The sequence below is a fragment of the Myzus persicae genome, unplaced genomic scaffold, assembly GCF_001856785.1.
Source record: "Myzus persicae strain clone G006 unplaced genomic scaffold, MPER_G0061.0, whole genome shotgun sequence".
Lineage (NCBI taxonomy): Eukaryota > Metazoa > Arthropoda > Insecta > Hemiptera > Aphididae > Myzus > Myzus persicae.
Window position 1 is genome coordinate 242,189 of NW_019103076.1, and position 18,597 is coordinate 260,785.

At 28.5% G+C, this 18,597-nt stretch overlaps 2 protein-coding genes across 7 annotated transcripts in view; both read left to right on the forward strand.

Moving 5' to 3' along the window:
- Nucleotides 1–1,917: 1,917 nt before the first annotated feature.
- On the forward strand, nt 1,918–11,370 carry LOC111033729 (putative 1-phosphatidylinositol 3-phosphate 5-kinase). Its single transcript, XM_022314620.1, has 26 exons — nt 1,918–2,078; nt 2,146–2,386; nt 2,987–3,091; nt 3,146–3,335; nt 3,460–3,715; nt 3,782–3,991; nt 4,142–4,314; nt 4,413–4,523; nt 4,588–4,744; nt 4,858–5,019; nt 5,489–5,687; nt 5,899–6,549; nt 6,635–6,787; nt 7,093–7,367; nt 7,438–7,690; nt 7,771–7,946; nt 8,015–8,196; nt 8,262–8,381; nt 8,626–9,039; nt 9,113–9,234; nt 9,297–9,442; nt 9,612–9,684; nt 9,806–9,986; nt 10,085–10,411; nt 10,497–10,658; nt 10,897–11,370. Exons 2-26 carry the CDS (start codon nt 2,228–2,230, stop codon nt 11,097–11,099), a joined length of 5,160 nt encoding a protein of 1,719 aa, XP_022170312.1. The 5' UTR covers nt 1,918–2,078; nt 2,146–2,227; the 3' UTR covers nt 11,100–11,370.
- A 1,840-nt stretch (nt 11,371–13,210) lies between these two features.
- LOC111033724 overlaps nt 13,211–18,597 on the forward strand; it is a 10,234-nt gene continuing 4,847 nt past the window's right edge. For 2 of the 6 annotated variants that reach the window (XM_022314615.1, XM_022314614.1), the window contains exon 1: nt 13,213–13,465. In XM_022314615.1, the coding sequence (XP_022170307.1) occupies nt 13,408–13,465 (58 nt within the window). In that variant the 5' untranslated portion in view covers nt 13,213–13,407. Of the gene's footprint in view, nt 13,466–18,597 lie in introns of all 6 variants that reach the window. The other 4 variants (XM_022314616.1, XM_022314618.1, XM_022314617.1 and 1 more) reach the window with 3 other exon arrangements.

The following is an 18,597-nucleotide window of genomic DNA, read 5'->3' on the forward strand; positions in this document are numbered from 1 at the left end:
GATGTAGGTGATTTTGTTATTAATCACAAAATAATCGAAAAATATTATAAGTGGGTCACATAGGTCGACCTTTTTTTTTTATCATTTATTTTAAAATACACAATCTGTAAATATTATTGTTGAATAAGCGTATGTGATGGAGGTGACATGGCTTGAGTGGCAGGATATAAGAAGCCGCCCATTGGAGGCACTTAAAGTTAGGAGTATATTTTAATGTGCTAGCAAGGGGGAATGAGACTGAATACAAAATTAAGGGGAGGTAAAGGTACATACAATTTTATGTAAGTAGTTCATGACACCAGGTACGTTTAAGACGCCTTCTGGGGTCTCCGGGAATAGCGTTGGTGGTTAGCTCGGAAATCAGGGGATTGCGATGGCTGTGGAGCTTGGAGTGTGTGCGTTTGTAGAAAGTTTTTGCGACGTTTTGAACTGTTGGAATGGCTAGATCTCTATGTAGAGTGTCGTTGGATACATAGTAAGGGGCTTTGGTTATTTAGCGGAGACATTTTGATTGGAAGACTTGGATTTTGCTTAAATTGGACTTTTTGGCTGTACCTACCCCAGAATTGGATACCGTATGTCCAAATCGGTTTGAGTAGGAGTTTGTATAATAGTAGCTTGTTTTTTAAGTTGATGTGTTGTGATGTGAGACGATAGGTAACGTAATTGGCGAGAGCGATTATTCAATGCAAGTCTTTTGTTGTGGGTGTGAGTTGCCCAAGTCAACCTGCGGTCTAGATGTAGACCTAGGTATCGGACATTTTGGGCGGTTGGGGCATAGATCAACCTAAGAAAAGTGGAATAACATAGGAAACGTTACGGTCGGTATATTTAAAACTTATTTAGAATACAAAGTAGGAACCGTGGACGTGCCGTTGGAATGGTGAATGCCGAATAGTGATAGATACTTAAACTTGGTACAGCATGTGGTGTGCCTCGCGGCTCGTCACGTGCGTTCCCAGTACCCTCGGCGTCGTTTCTCAGCACAGTGACAACTGACGAGCCGACTGAGCCGGGTTTGGTTAGGTTAAGTTGGGTTTAGTGAGGTTTAATCTAACCCAACGCCGCTAACGGCATTGGCCGGTATTATTTAGATTTCAATCAGTTCCGTGTTCCATTACGGCACCACTATCTACTGCCACAAAATCAATTAGGGGCCCACTGTGCGTCTGTGCAATTGTACAGTACTACATGAAGATTTATAGATATATAGATAATAAAAATATATATACGTCAGAGACATAATATAATATAATATAAAAGTATAATAATTATATTATACTTATATATTTTTTTTTAATGTAATTTATTAGCTTTAGTCGCACATACATATATTATATTATATGTTCATGGTGTACTATTATCAATAACTCTTAACATATTTTATACTATTAAGTGGCTAGGTGCCTAGGTACCTACAGCTTACTAACTTCTGTGGTAGGACGGTAGTCGGTAGTTAAAAAACATTAAGCAATTAACAAGTTCTATTCACGCGGTAGCGAAAATGTTGCCACCTGTTAACGGATAGGTATTTCACACACATGCTATATTTTGATAACATATTATAACGACAGGTACTGACTTTGTCCAAACTCACCACTGGGCACTGACCACGATTTATGAATTAGGCAGGTCAGTGGCATATTTAGCTTTTTTGAAGGGGTGAGGGGGAAGGGGTAGTAATTTTTTACTATTCCGACAGTTGGACCACGTTAAATATACACACAATTTTCTCTGTAGTAGATATCTGTAAAAAAAGTCTATATATAAACTTACATTAATTGCTTTATCATAATATGCCTATTTAATGTGACAAAAATACGCCAAGGGGGGATACTACACCTTCCCACCCCCCACCAAAGAGCACGACCTTGTGGCAGGGTATACTATTTACTATTTACTATTGAATTTAATCTTGGCGTCCACCTAGCACCTGTTAATAGTAATACTAAATACGACATTAATTGGTTATTAGTTTATTACTTATTATATAGCTATTATATAGAATGTATGTAATATATCTATTATCAAATGTCTTATCACGTTGGTTAAATAATACAATTTAAATTGTTTAAAAAGTAAAAACTATTATCAAAGATAGTAATGTTTAGTCAATTATTATAATTTATTTTAACTTTTATTTAGGTATATTGTAATAAATAATATGCATGATGACTTGTATTGAAAAATTAAAATATCGCTGAAAAACTGAGGTTTTATCTTAATCATGACTAATCTCCATACGACCACAGCGTTGACGGAGTTCGCTCCGTTAAGTCCCGAACAAGAACAATCATCTGTTGGTTCATTCTTTGCTAAAGTATTTAACTTTAAGACAAGTCCAACAGATGCCAATGATACAAATGCTGAAATGGTTGTTAGTAATGTAAGTATAATCCTAAAAACAACAAAAAAATTATTGAAGTAGATATCAATATCTAATTGATTTAATTACCTACCCAAAATATTGAATCTATTCAAATATGAATTTTGTTATTTAATATTTACATTTAATATATAAAAATACTAGGTAAAATAAAGTAATAAAACATTTTAAATTGAACAAAAAAAAAATGTTAGTAATATATATTGTAAATAACATCTTTATTGATGGATATAAATATTTTGTAAATCGCTAAGGTATTTTATGTACATTCATTAGTTATAAGTATGCCTATTCAATTCAATTGAGAATTGTTGCTTAAGGTATAATTGTCTTAACCTATTAAAATATAAATATATAATATTATTATGGCTATTAATTGATGAATGCATTAGAAAAACTTGCACTACTTAGAATTATAATTTAAAAGCAACAATGGAATTAACAATGCATCATGTGTAAAGAACACGTAAAAATAAAAACTAATTAAAAAAAAATTGCATTTGTTACTGCCTAATTCAAATCTTATGTTCATGAAGCTAAAAATAATGCATTTTTCTACAAATTCAGAGCTCTAATTCATATATTTATTTCCATAATCAGAATCAGACAGAAAAGGATACTTCACAAGCTCTTGTGGCCATAGATGCAAGAAATTTACCAAATATTCTTAAAAGAGTTGGAAATTTATTACCGATTCGATCAGGAGTAAGTAAATTATTAAAGCACATGTATCTTAAGTGATTTATATTATTATTATAGGACTATCCATCCTATAGAAATACTGACCTAAAACAGTATTGGATGCCTGACTCTGTGAGTAAAGAGTGTTATGACTGTTGTGAAAAATTTACAACTTTTCGGAGGCGTCACCATTGTAGAGTATGTGGTCAAATATTTTGTTCAAAATGTTGTTACCAAGAAATACCTGGAAAAATTATGGGGTGTTCTGGTGAGATTTATGCATGTTTATTTAATACTAATTTTATCTGTAATAACTAATAAATAAATAATATAATTATTTTTTTTATTGATTTTTTAAATTATTATAATTAACTAAAAATGTTTTTTCCTAGGGGACCTCAGAGTTTGTACATACTGTTGCAAAATAGTATTATCTTACTTACAGTCTGTTGCTAAAGATGTAGTTTTATCCCCAGACTTAATATCACTTAGAAATGAATTACAAGTGAAATTGGCCAATAATGAAGTTTTAACAAACTGTAATGTACCCACAAACACAAAGTACTTTGAAAACATAGTTGAAACAACAAATTCTCCCAGTAGAAAGATTTCTGTTGGCTATCAAGAAGAAAATTTTGCATTATCCCGGTAAATTTTTATCACACCTATCCAACTTAAAATTTTTAATTTTAATCTATTTTTTTTATTCATTAGATCAAACATGTTAGGTAATTTATCTCCTATAGAAACTCCTGAGGATCCAAATGTATCTCATAATCTAAATAACTTGTTTGAAGAATTGACACAAATTAATGGTGGATTAAGTTTAAAAACACACCGATACCATTTAAGAAGTTACCATTCTTGTTTTCTCGGAAACAATTTAATTGAGTGGCTATTAAACCATGGGAAAGTTACTAGCAGGTAAAATGTATTCTTTAAAATTATAGCGTTTCAGTATTCTGTGTCTGCTATGATTACTATCATAACCTACAGTATTAGATACAATTTTAAATACCTAGTGAATATTAATTAGTGAGTAATAGTTTTAATATGCAATTTGTACAAATTTAGAATGCATGGTACAGCAATAGGGCAAGTGCTTTTGGATGCTGGATACATAGAAGATGTTATGGAGAATGAAGGAGACTTTTTAGATGGGAATTGTTTGTATAGATTTTGTTCAGTGGTACCGAATCAGTCGCATAAGAATCAGAAAAGTAAAAATACAAAATCTAAAATTTATGGTACTTATAATTTTAATATTTATTACTCATACATATAAGCAAATTTTTAACTAAATTGCCTTTTATTCATTTTGTTTCTATAAATATATTTTTAATAGAAAAGCAAGGTTCAAATGTTTCTAATGGAAGTTTCAAATTAGATTTAGATCTTCATAATAACACTGTTCAAATTTCAAAACCTAGTTCACAAAAACTAAAACAAAATTCTGGTAAAATAAATTATTAATTTACTAAAATATAATTTTATATTTAAAAAAAAAATAATGATTTTAGTTGTAGAACCAAGACCTATAGATACATTAATAATAAAGTTGTTGGATATTATTGCAATGACTTACCAGCGTAATAATTTTGGTGCTATGAAAAATTGGAGTTCCCCTAAAAAATTGGTAGAAGATTATAAAGAAGCATATACTTTTAATTACTTAACGTTAGTAAATATTTATTACTTATTAGTAACTACATAATTCATTCTTAAATGTTTTTATTAAATAATGACTTTCTACTAATTAGTCAATTAATTAGCATGGTTTAACATTTTAGAAATATTTTTGAAGATCATAAATTGAACTTTGTCACACAAATGTTGAAAAAGAATGGCCTCTCCGTTAATTGGGTTGACACCTTGATTGCTCTTTCTGACTTAGTTATTGGTGAACTCTCTCCAGATTTATCTACAGATACAGAAAATATGAGTATTTGCGAGTAAGTAATTTTTTTTTAGTTTACAATATTATCTGTTAGAGATACTTAAATAAAACTAAGATTTTAAAATATGATTAGATTTATAATTTAATTTTTGACTTACCATAAAAAGCTCAAATTATTTATATTCTCTTAAGAGGACATCACACCCACATGTGTTGTCTCACATCCTCATAACTCACTTAAAAATTAAAATATAGTAAAAAACCAATGAGGGAACACGGACTTTATCCAAAGGTTTGATTATAGGTTAATTTACTCTAATATCAAAACTAACAACACACTATAGAAACTAGTGAATGAATGTGACGAATGTGACTAGTGACGATACATACAGGTATGACATCCTCTTAATTCATCCTTAGAGTCACTTCTTCATTAAATATTTTTTAATATTGCAAAAAAACAATTTACATTTCATCTTTTACTCTTATATTCATAATCCATATACATGATGTTTTTTTTTCAGTTATTTACAAATAAAAAAATTAGAAGGAGGTGAACGGAATGATAGCTGTATTGTTAGTGGTATCGTATGTTCAAAAAATATTGCCAATAAAGCTATGGCGTCGAGAATATCTGGACCTAAAATTTTACTACTTCAATGTTCAATAATTTACCAACGTGTTGAAGGAAAATTGTTATCATTAGAACCTGTTATTATGCAGGTAAACTTAGTAAAACTATACTCCATTCCAGAAGTGAAGATACCAGGCGACAACCAATTTTTGTCCGGCAGCAAGCACCTACATGCATAGGTGGTAGTGGTAGAAAGTGTAAAATAGTGCACATAACTGGTATCTTCTCTTTTGAAGTCAAGTGCTGTATCTGTTTTAATACAAATTGTATTCTTCTTGTAATTTAAATTATTTTATATAGGAGCATGATTACTTCAGAAATATTGTGAGCCGTATTGTGTCAATGAAACCTGATCTTGTATTAGTGCAAAAAAGTGTATCTAGAATTGCACAAGAACTTTTTAATCAAATGGGAGTTACATTAGTATTAAATGTTAAAACATCTGTTCTGGAACGTATTGCTCGATGCACTGGTGCAGAAATATTAACTTCGGTTGATGCACATATGGGAAAACCAGTTTTAGGAACATGTCAACAATTTTATGTAGAAAATTTTGGTAACAAAGCCTTAATGTTTTTTGAAGGATGCCCAGTACCTGAACGAGGGTGTTCAGTTTTGCTTAGAGGCAGTTCTAATAAACAGTTAAAGATATTAAAGCGTATACTTAGACAACTAATATTAATGATATATAATTGGAAATTAGAAAAATCCTATATAATGGATCAATTTGCATCACCACCAGTGAAAAATAAGCAACTGCACGATGACTCTTTCACTGATTCATCAATTTTGTCAAATGAAAATAATAATGCTGTAAATGAAAATATTAATAATCAATCAAAATTATCTGAAGTGAACAATTCACAACCTTTATCAACCAATACGGAACAAGACAATAAATATCAATACTTTTTAAATTTGACGTTACTCTCGTTATCACCAATAGTTAATGTAAATAAAAAAAAACAACACTATTATTGTCTTTTGAATTACTTTATTTGTATTAAACAATATGATTACATTTTTCTTTATTTAGTTTTCAGTTCCATACTTAGAATCAGATATTGGAAAACGTTGTAAATTGCGAAAATATTTTTCAAAACATATTTATGTATCACAAATTCTAAATAATATGAAATCATCAATAGACTCCAATCAAGAAAATGGACAGTTGGAATTGGAAATAAATGTAGTTGTATAATTCTTTTATCATTAACTATTTACTAATATGTATATTTTTATGATTCAGAGACAAATATTTTTATTAATTAAGTAATTATATTGTTGACGGATAACTACTTTTTTTTTCTAGGCTAGTTTATTAATATTTCTTATCATCAAGATTACATTAAATTTGGAATAAAAAATCGATTGACACTGTTTAAAATTAAATTAAATTTAGTTTTAACTGATTACTTTAACTCATTTTAGATATATACTTGTATGTGTTATAATTATAATTCATCTCACTTTTTACTGTTTTTTGTATTACAGCTAAAACCAAAACATGCATTTATAATATCTAAACTAACTGAAGATATAAATAGTGATGAAGTTCAAACTATGTTGGCTTTATTTCGAGCTCAAGGTGGAAGAATATTACACAATCAATCAGAAAAATCATCTGTAAAATCTAAAAAAAATAATTACTCCAAAAAAGAAAAACTTGTTGACATATTTGATCCTATCAATCATCAAAGATTGCCTGTGATGTTTTATAGTTTTTGTCCAGAATCAAATAATGCACCTTCATTTTGTGTCGAACCTAGGTTTATAGAATTATTTATTATTTGTATCTTTCATACATTGTATAAATTTAATTATAAACATTTTTTCTAGGTTAGTATTTATGGAGTTCTATGGAGTTAATGAAATATGCTTAGGTAGATTTTTAGAAAGATATTGTTTTCGTGAAACATATGAATGCCCATCTGATTCGTGTGACAGCCCAATGAATAGACATGAACGTCGTTTCATACATGATAAAAGTTGTTTTAGACTTTTGTTATCTAATATTAGTGGTCGTTTAATTGATCCTCCATACAATGAGAATTTAATTTATTCTTGGTCTTATTGTAAGAAATGTTCCTTAGTAAGTAAAATTTGATATGCCAATAATTATTAATAGTAAAAATAAAATAAATATGTGAATTATCTGATTGTTTTACTTAGATAACACCTGTAGTACCATTGTCAGATGATACTTGGTCATTTTCTTTTGCAAAATACCTGGAACTAAAATTTCATTCTCAGCAGTGTGTTTGTCGTGCATTACCTAATTGCAACCACTTTTTAAATCAAGATTATATTCAATTTTTTGTCTACAACAAAACAATAGCATCATTTGAGTATGTTCAAGGATAATTAATTTGAATTAATTTAATAGTTTTAAATATTATTTTAATTTTTGTTGTAGATACATGAATATTAAAATGTGGGAAATAAGATTACCTAGTTTAAAACTAAAAATAGTCCCTATAAAAGTTAGCCAATACCGTCCTGATATATTGGAAGAAGTGAAACAGTGGGCTTTAATGGGACACGAAATATTTAATGCCGTTATGAACAAAATATGTTCTTTAGCTTTGGAAGCAAATGGTAAAATTAAAAACTTAATCAACTATATCCATGTCCATTAAAAATCCATGTATTATACTTTTCAGTAAATTTTTTACCATTGAAACAACAATTACAAAAGGATCAAGGATTGTTCAAACAGAGAGTGGATGATATACAACTTCGAATTACTTCTCCAACGCTAACTGATAAGGATACCAATTATGGTACTTGATATTATGTATTTTCATATATATTTACTTCAAGGAGAAACCTCGGCGGCTGATTGTGCATAGGGACATTGCTGAACTACATATGAAGCATACATAATGTTGTTGACTCGGATGAGGTGGCTAACAGGTGTTGCTTGACTGCCACCAGATGAAAACCTGTCGCAGCCGAGGTTTCTTATTAACTTGAATAGAGTATAGTATTCTTTATATGTTTATTGCCTATAATGTTTATTATTAGGGACAATATTAAACACAATATGGAAATTGGATGATACAATGACTTTGTTGAGGAGGGCAGTAAGTGAAGCCACAATCAACTGGAATTCTAAGTTAATAAAAATAGAAGCAGCTATTAAAAAAGAAGATAAATCTCAAAGGAAAAGTGAAACCAAATCAAATAATTTGTCTGAAGTCTTAGAAGAAATCATGAATTTTGAATGTGACTCAAGTCGTTATGTTGTTGAAGAACATAACATTACAAGTCATCCGAGCCAACATTCATTAGTATCTGAATCGGAAATAGCTGCTGAACATGATTTTGAAAATCTAAACGATTCCGACATATTGTGCTCGAGTGAAAAATGTTATTTATCTGTACCACAAGCACAGAGTGATATTACAACAGACAGTGACAGTGATGCTGTTGATGATTGTCAGTAGATATTATTACAACAATCATTAACAGTAAAATTATTTATTTATATTTTTTCATTATCTTTTTTCAGTTGACAGTAATGTACCTAATGAACCTAAGTCTCAATTATCTATGTCTCAAACCGATAAAAAAAGTGTTAAAACAATTTTATCACAATTTTTACCATCATCTACACCACCTGCAATCATTCCTGTATGTATTTTATACTTAAGTGCAATGACTATAATATAATGTACAATATCATTAACTTATAGAATCCAATTGAAACTACAGAACACCATGTTTTGAACATACACTGCCGAACTCCTATATCAATTTATGAAAAAGAACCCAGTTCCATTATTGCGTTCACATTGAGCACATCTTTTTATCAAAACAACATATCAAATACAGAATTAATGTAAGCCTAAATAATTTAATATCAATACTAATATGGTGATCCAAATTTTGTATTAACAATAGTGATTAGGATCTTAGTGTGATTCTAGTTTTATTGCACAAATTTAAATGACCCTAAGTATATGTATGTTATGTATTGAATTGCCCTTATAAATTTAAAATTTAAATAGGTCAACCGTTGAACATGTTGAACAAGATAACGATCAAAAAGAGACAGATGAAAAATCGAAACAACACATTGAGGTATGTACTACATTTTACAAATAAATACATTATTACAATACATATTATGATGTTATTTTTCAAATCTAAACAATCATTTTCTTATTTTATTTTGATGTACCAACCATTTTCTTTTGTACAGATAACCTTCTCAGATTCTACAACCAATTTCAATGTGAAAGTTTATTTTGCTAAACAATTTGCAAAATTAAGAGAAACTTTTTTTGTATCGGGAGAAGAAATGTACATACGTTCTTTAGCAAGATGTATTTCATGGTCGGCTAGAGGTGGGAAATCAGGGTCAAACTTTTGTAAGACAAAAGGTAATTTATTTATAATATTATGTTTTTATTATTATTTTATGTATGTTATTGAGATCTCTATGCATTGTATAATATTCATTAATATTTTCTTTTATTAGATGACAGGTTTGTATTGAAGGAAATGTCTCGTTTGGAGATATTACCATTTTTAGAATTTGCACCTCAATATTTTGCATATATACACTCACGTCAGACAAATAGACGACCCACTCTTTTATGTAAGATTGTTGGAGTTTATAAAGTAAGGTATCGCAACACTGTCAAAGGGTCATCATTCAATTCAAACTTATTAGTAATGGAGAATCTTTTTTACAATAAAAATATTTCTCATATATTTGATCTAAAAGGATCCGTTAGAAATAGATTAGTGGATCCAAATTCACAAGATGGAGAGATTGTATTGTTGGATGAAAATCTTATTAAAAGTAAGTTTCACCAAAAAAATCTTTTTCTTTTCTTAAATGATAACTGTAAACATATAATCTAAAATAACTATGGTTCTTACTTTAGTGTCATGTGAATCACCATTATATGTTCACCCTCATTCTAAAATAATTTTAAATCAAGCAATCAATGACGATGCAGAGTTTCTCACCTCACAACTTGTCATGGACTACTCCCTATTAGTTGGCTTGGATGAAGATTCTGGTGAATTAGTATTAGGAATCATTGGTAATTTATAATTTTATTAATTAAGGTCAGAGCTATCTCCAAACAATGATGGCATAGTGGCATACCAATAACTAAATTCTACACACACCAGACTTAGTACATATATACAGTTTTGAATAAATTTCATGATTATTTTACAATCAATAGAAATTTTATTATTTATTCCTTTTTTTTAATACCTTTAATAAAAACTTTTTAAACAATTTTAGTTCATTACTGATAAATTCCGTTTTTACAGATTACATTCGTACTTTTACATGGGACAAGAAAATAGAAACAATGGTAAAGAAATCAGGACTCCTTGGTGGTCAAGGTAAATTACCTACAATAATTTCTCCAGAAGAATACAAGAATCGATTTATTGCTGCAATGAATTTGTACTTTTTATCAGTACCTAATAGATGGACTGGCATGGCCAAAGGTTTTGAACATCGGTTCTAATAATAATTTATATTTTTTTCTGTGATATTATTATGTTTTAAAATTAGTTTTAAATTTTATAAAGAGTTTTATTTCTCATACGTTATACAAGAAACAATATTATTGTTATTATTAATTCACTATAAAAATTGATAAAGATTGCCTATATAATAATACGATAATTATTAACTAATAGCTTTCAAAATTGTTGTGAGTCTTCATTTTTAATATGCACAGTGTACCCCACAACTAAGAGTCTCTGAGTCTAATGCTCGCCTATGACTATATGCTATATGTTAATATAAATATTTAAATGAGAGTTTATATACACAGAGTGATCTCTTAAGCATGCTCACCCTATTTTTATGCTTAAATAATACATATATTCAAATTTTGATTTTTAGAATTTTGAAGTACACTTGAACACCATATTTTTGAATACTTGATATTTTTTCTACCATTTAAAGGTGATCCTGTGACTATACAAACTTCTGTTTTCCAAGTATAAACACCCTGCCCCTTTTAATTTTTAATTATTTAGCAAATTATTTTTAAGAATTTTGATGTATTTAAATCAAAATACAAACTAGTAGTTTTTGAGATATATAACTTTGTGTACTAATGATAATATGTATATGGTAATGGTTAAAGGCTTAGATAATTTTAAAATGTTAGTAATTACTTTTAATCCATCAATACCAATAATTTGTAAAAATTATGAAAGTATAATGAATAATACATATAATATTTTACTATAATAATATACCCACTTAAAAATTCTAAAAATCAGAATTTGAATAAAAGTGTTATTTAAGAAAAAATGGGGATTAGCATGTTTAAAAAATCATCCTGTATATACATATTATACATAATTTAGTGTTGATTGATATAAATCATACATTATGATTTTACCTAATGGCTAATGGTAATACTAAAGTAAGAAATCTAAATAAAAATATGTTTTATGGTTAATTGCGTGATTATTATAATGTGTTATTATTGTTATTAATATTGAATATCTTCCAAAAAAAATAAAAACTATAATTTAATTATTAATGTATTTTGTATTATCAATAATTAGTAATAACATGTATTAGGTACAGTGTTTGGAAAGTTCCTTATAAAAAGGAATTCGTTCAATTCCTTGTTCCTTAAAAAAAAATTCCTTTGTTGTTCCTTTGGAAAATTAATGAGTTCCTTTTTTAGTTCCAAATAAAATAAAAATTCTTATGTTTTAACCATCAATGTTTTTTTCATATTTATACTTAGCCACTTAGGTACTTAACTGTTTATTTATACTTATACATACCTGCAACTTACAAGTACATTTATAATTTACTAGTTAATTTAAGAATATGACTATTAAATATTTTTTTTTTAACAGTATAAATTAATATTATATTATACGATTAACTTTGACACTCGATAATGACCTCCAATTGGCAATATACACATTAAGAAAAACAATATTTTAATTAAAATTATTCACATATCTGTGTAAATTGAAACTCGAAGGAACGAAAAATTGGAAAGAACTCGTTTCTTTTTCTCGTTCTTTTTTATAAAAAGGAATTTGTTCCAGCATTGCTAATTATAACTAATGTTCATACATATTATTAAGATTATATCAAATTCTCAATCTCGGATATCTTAAAATTAAAGGTTTATTTTTTTTATTGGATTTTTGCTATATTGTTTTAAATTTTATTCTAATAATGGGTATCTTTTTTTACACAACCTAAAAAATTATTGCACGACGTGATGTACAGTGTATGAATATGTTTTCCGTTGAAGGCAAAGCACTTCCGACTTTGCCATAATCTATAATGTCTTAACTTAAAATAAATAAATAATAACAATGAGAAAAAAATTGTATTATTGCTCCATTAATAAATATTATATTACAATGGTATCTACTTATCTATTCACTTTTTTAGATTGTTATACACTTAAGTATTTTGTTATATTATAATATTTTATTAAATTATATTATATTAGGTGGATGGGTATGACATTTATAGATGTTGTTGGGTCTCTTATATGCGTATCTACTACTTGAGTCTAAAGATATTTATCAAATTAATAAGTTATTACTATATAGGTTATTGTAGGCACTAGGAATATCAGTATACACGTTACAGGTATAATGAGTATAATATGCTGCTATTGTTTTTTTAATTATTTCTCCGAATAATTATCTAGCTTGTTTATTATATAAATTAAAGTTTATTTTGTTCTTGCTAGTATTTGTTACATGATACCAAAACCTGTAAGATATACCTACTCACCTGACCTATTATAGGTACTCTATAGAGTGAACAATATAACAATGAAACGATTGACAGTAATAATACTTTCTTTTATGCTGCAGGTTACACATATATCAGGTAAGGTTGTTTTTTTTATATATATTTCATGAATTATACATTTTAATATAGTAATAATATTTATTATTATTTACTTATATAACATTGTTACGGGCAAATGCACAATTATGCCTTATGGAATGTAAATAACAGTGATTAAACCGTTAAACAATAAAAAAAAATTTAAAATAACAAACATATTAGGTACCCACTATAAATAATTAGAATAAAATAAAATAACAATAAACCCAGAATAATGGCTAGATGAAAACATGAAGTATGGTTAGTTGGCTGCATACGTACCTATTGCTTACCAGGTATAAAAATTGCGTACATGTTTTTCTGCTCGACTTTACTAACTGCGTCTCGATTATCTGATTATAAATAATTACACTCGTCATCCTCCTGCCAGCACAGGAAGCTAGTTTCGCCAAGTAGAGAAGGAGAGTCAATAAAATTTGAAAAAAGTTCTTAGAGTTACTGACGATTAGCCTAGATAAACTCAGCACTTTATCCATTGGTGTATAGTCATGGGATATTGAGAATATAGAAAGCACCTGGGAAAAACATTCTCAGGACACTCTCAGTTAAAAAAGGTATACCTACGAATATCCCAAAGTACGGAGCCATATTTTAATATAGGTTAAATAAGCTGGCAGTAGAGGATTTTAATAGAGTTCTATTATGTATGTCGTAAAAATGTATAAAATGACGGAACGAAGTAGGTAGTTTGGTACCTAATGCAAGTAATAACCAGTAGTACTGTAGTAGGTAAAGGCATAAGCGCAATTTGTGAGGGGGCTTGGAGGCTAAGCCCCCCGATACCAACCGTATACCTCCCCTACCCAACCCAACCCCCCGATACCCCCCTCCCACAAAAAGTGGTTTGTATTTAAAAAACTTTATTTAGCTTAAATTTTGACACAATTCATAAGAATCACGAAAAATTGTAAATTATTTTGTGGTAGAAATTCATAAAAAGTTGTTCTTTTTATAATATCTAAGATTTTAAAATTTGATACGAAATTTCTCATAAGTTTGTCTACTTTTAATTTTCATCAAAAAAATAATGTCCACCGGAAAGTCAAATTAAATATTTATTAACGTTTGAAGTTCAAATTTTTACAAAATTGATATTCACTTGCTTAATTATGGAGTGATTTTTTTTATTTTGTTGTAATTCTAAAACGAACAACCGTAGTTACTTGAAATTTCCATTATATGATTACTTTATCATTTTCTATACTTTCCAAATGATATTAACTCAATTTGAGCTGTTTATGAACATTTTTAATTTTTAATTTTTTTGGTTTTTTTTCCAGAACTATTAATAAAATGTTATTCGTTGGTTCAAAAAGCTTTATAATTTAATAAAATGGTCCGGATATATTGTTACAATTGCAGTTGAAAAATATTAAAAATACATAGGCACCATTTTTTTATAAATGTTTAAAGTTCTAATGTTGACAAAATTTATTAAATTGAATATTTACAAATTATATAGTAGTTAAAAATATTCAAACGTTCCACTTTTATAGCTAAGGATTTAAAATTTAAAACAAAGGTCCACGTAAGTAGTTCATTCTGTAACTAAAAAATCTAAAAAATATATAAACACAGTTTTTTTGTATAGTTATTTTAAGTTAACACCATCCATTACACTGACCCACCTGTGGTTACAATAGGTTTATTGTACAGCAAAGCGTCACCCACTTACTTATTTTTTTAATTATCTTATTATCCACCTAGCAATTATAAGATATGCATGTTAGATGAATGTATTTTTCAGTAGTGACTTGTGGATAGTGTATATAGTATATATCTTGTTGTATATTGTATAGGAAATGTTTGTTTGGGTGGTGTGAGGGACAGAGCCCCCCCCCCACGTGTCTTTTTGATAATATATATGCACGAATAGCCTTCTAAGTCAAAAATTGAAATTGCGCCTATGGTTGTAGCCTAACAACTAACTGGTAATATATAATGCGTCATGACTTGTTTACACTGTAGGTACCATTGATTATAATAAATGATTGTACCTATATATGGTTAACACTTAATAGCAGGGCTGCTGCGCAGGGGTCAGAAATTAGTTTCAATGAGTAAACCAGAATTGCGGATACTTTAAAAAGAAATGACGAGGTCCAGAAAACATTTTTTTATTTAACAAGTTAATCTAGATCGACACAGTAACTAACAGTGAAATGGAAAAACTCAGTATTAAAGTAATATATTTTTGGTGGTCCATTTGTAACAGCCCTAATAAGTAACACAAGAAATTCTAGAGAGTTAATACAGAGTTCCCTTCGAGAATCTCCAAACTCTACCTACAAATCCGAATTTCTGCCCCTTTAAATTATTTGTAGAAACTCCAGAAAAGGAATTTATAGACCTTTTAACTTTTAAGTTACTTAATTTTTAGTTAAACTTAATGAAAGTATTTACAAAATGTTATATTATGGGTAATTATCCTTAGATTATATGAGTGGTTGGTTTTAAAAAGTTTAGAATTTTCTTGTTCTGTTCAGGGTCAGAATCAGGCCCTATATATAACGTCGAAAATTTGTGTCATGTTGAGGTTTCGTCGATCCTGTTTCTATCGTTGACATTCCGTTAGTGTTAATAAGTGTTTTGCTATATTGTGTACATCCTTAAATAGTTAGTTGTATGTTTATGTAATTATATGTACATAAATTATCTAATAGTTCAGTGTCAGTTTTCTGAAAATGTACATTAAACATTTTTACCCGACTGTACAAGAGAGCGTAGACCGTTTGAGTGAATTCCAAAAATCAAAATGTGGTTGGTTTGGGCTAATAATTATGAATAGTTTTATAGTAAAACTAATTTATACATTACAGTAATGTACAGTTTCAATTCCTATTGTCAAAATAAATTCAAGTACAATATACATAGCCTCACAATCACATGTGCATCGAAGTTCTTATAGTGTTCACGACGGTCACATATAGGTAAAAATAATTTCAGACTCCTAAGACGGTAGAATCGATAAGTGGTTGCTCAAATAAACTATTAACTTTTTGGTTGACTAGTTGCAACAATCTCTGATTTTAAAATAATATAGTACTAATAAGTAAAAATACTTATTAGTTATTAATAAAAACATACTAGCATTTTATAATTTGTAAAAATTATTAGACTATCTGAGTAGGTATATTACTATTTACTAATAATTAATAAGTATACCAGAGACTAGACTAAACATTACTGTATGCCAACAGGATTGGGCAGTATCTTAGATACTAATATTTAAGATACATTTATGAGATACAATATGAATCTTGTGTCGAGATACATAATTTGAATGTATATTGTATTATTGTATCGTGTATTTAAATACTAATTTGACTTGTACCTCGTATCTTCTTACGATTAAGTCGATTAAGATACTAGATAAATTAAAAAATTATGTTCCATTTACATAACAACAACAGTTTCCCTATTTGTCAATTAAGTTATTGTTCAAAAAATTAGTTTTTTTTAAATTTAACCAGAAATATACTTTAAAACATTGAATATAAATATTGAAATCACCTTAATTCAAACATTTAATTAATTAATAAATAAACATTGCCAATTTATAAAAATATTTTTTTATCATAATAGGTACTTGCTTATTGTGTACGTAATCTTTTTATAGACTGTAAAATGTAAATCTTATCATTTTTAAATAAAAAAAGATTTGTTTATTTGTATAGTACTTAAGCGTATCCAATGTCGTTTAAAATTATATTGTTAATGATAAATAATACCATATTAGGTATTATAAGTTACCATATTAGGTATTATAAGTTACAATATTATGGTAATATAAATAATTTATGTATAATAATATAATATATAAATGAATATCCGTCTGTCTATCCTTTACGCATTCCTAATCCGTTGGACCGTGTGCGATTAAATTTGGTACAGAGATAGATTAGACCCCTGGAAGAAGATAAGCCAGTTTAAAAATGGAGAGGTCCAACCCTGGGAGGTGCTCATACAGGGATTTTGAGATTTATGATGGAAATTTTTGTTTATAAATGGTCGCTATTGGTAATGAGAAAAATAATAATAATATCAAATATTAATAATGTGTCACTAATATTGCGTGTCCGCAATAAAAATAAAACATATTATTCATATAGAGTATGCACCCATAGCGGGGTCAATACACCGGAGGTAGATTGCATACCTGATAATGAACTGCTTGCATTATTACAATCGAATCTCATATAGAGTTGGCATTTTTAACGAGCAACAAAATGCACGGGATCAGCTAGCGCTCAATAAAATTTAACGTGATAAAATTATTTCCGTGGTAAATTAATAAATATATATAAATAAATGTATAAAGTATATATTATACGTACCTATCTCAGATACCTGAATCTTGTATTTAGATACTTTGTTTGAGGTATCTTGCCCAGCCCTGCAGACTATAGGTACCAAATATCTATATTGTAATATTTGATGCAAACGATTTACAAAAAAATAAATATCTGCTTACAATTTAGAGTAAAAAATTGAAATTTTCGTTCAAAAATAAGAGTTTTATTGCCATAACACAACCCTTAAATTGTTTGAACTTCAATCATTAGTAATTATAGTAATTTACAAACAATTGCGACTCGTGGCGATATAAATCGATTTGCTACTAAATTTATTAATAAATAATAATTCTGCGAAGTATCGCCAAGTATCAAAAACATCAATTTTATATTTTATAGTCAGGTATAGGTACCTAACAACTTACAGTATTAACATATTTATATCAACACGTACAAATCTTAAAATATTATATTATATTATTATGCATTATACTGTCGATCGAATATCGATCTACTTAGTTATATATAGATATATCAATAATAGGTGAGTAGGTATGGGTACATAATAATACATATAGTTAGCCGCAGGCACGCCCGGAGGGGGGGGGGGCCAAGTGGTGCAAATGCACCACCTGAGAATTTTAATAATTTGGATTTTTCAAATAAATAATAAAATATAAAAATTCCTTCTCTGTAAATTTTTAATTTATGCCCATGATTATTCCAAATATAGTAAATATTAAATACTTATTAGCTATTCTGGCATCTGGCTATTCTGAGATACCACCGTCTGCCGCATTTTAGTACTGTGTACAG

Coding starts and splice junctions, on each gene's coding strand:
- LOC111033729 (XM_022314620.1), top strand. CDS start 2,228: ATGACTAATCTCCATACGACCACAGCGTTGACGGAGTTCGCTCCGTTA. Junction 8,382..8,625: donor TGATAAGGATACCAATTATG/GTACTTGATATT, acceptor GTTTATTATTAG/GGACAATATTAAACACAATA. Junction 9,685..9,805: donor AATCGAAACAACACATTGAG/GTATGTACTACA, acceptor TCTTTTGTACAG/ATAACCTTCTCAGATTCTAC.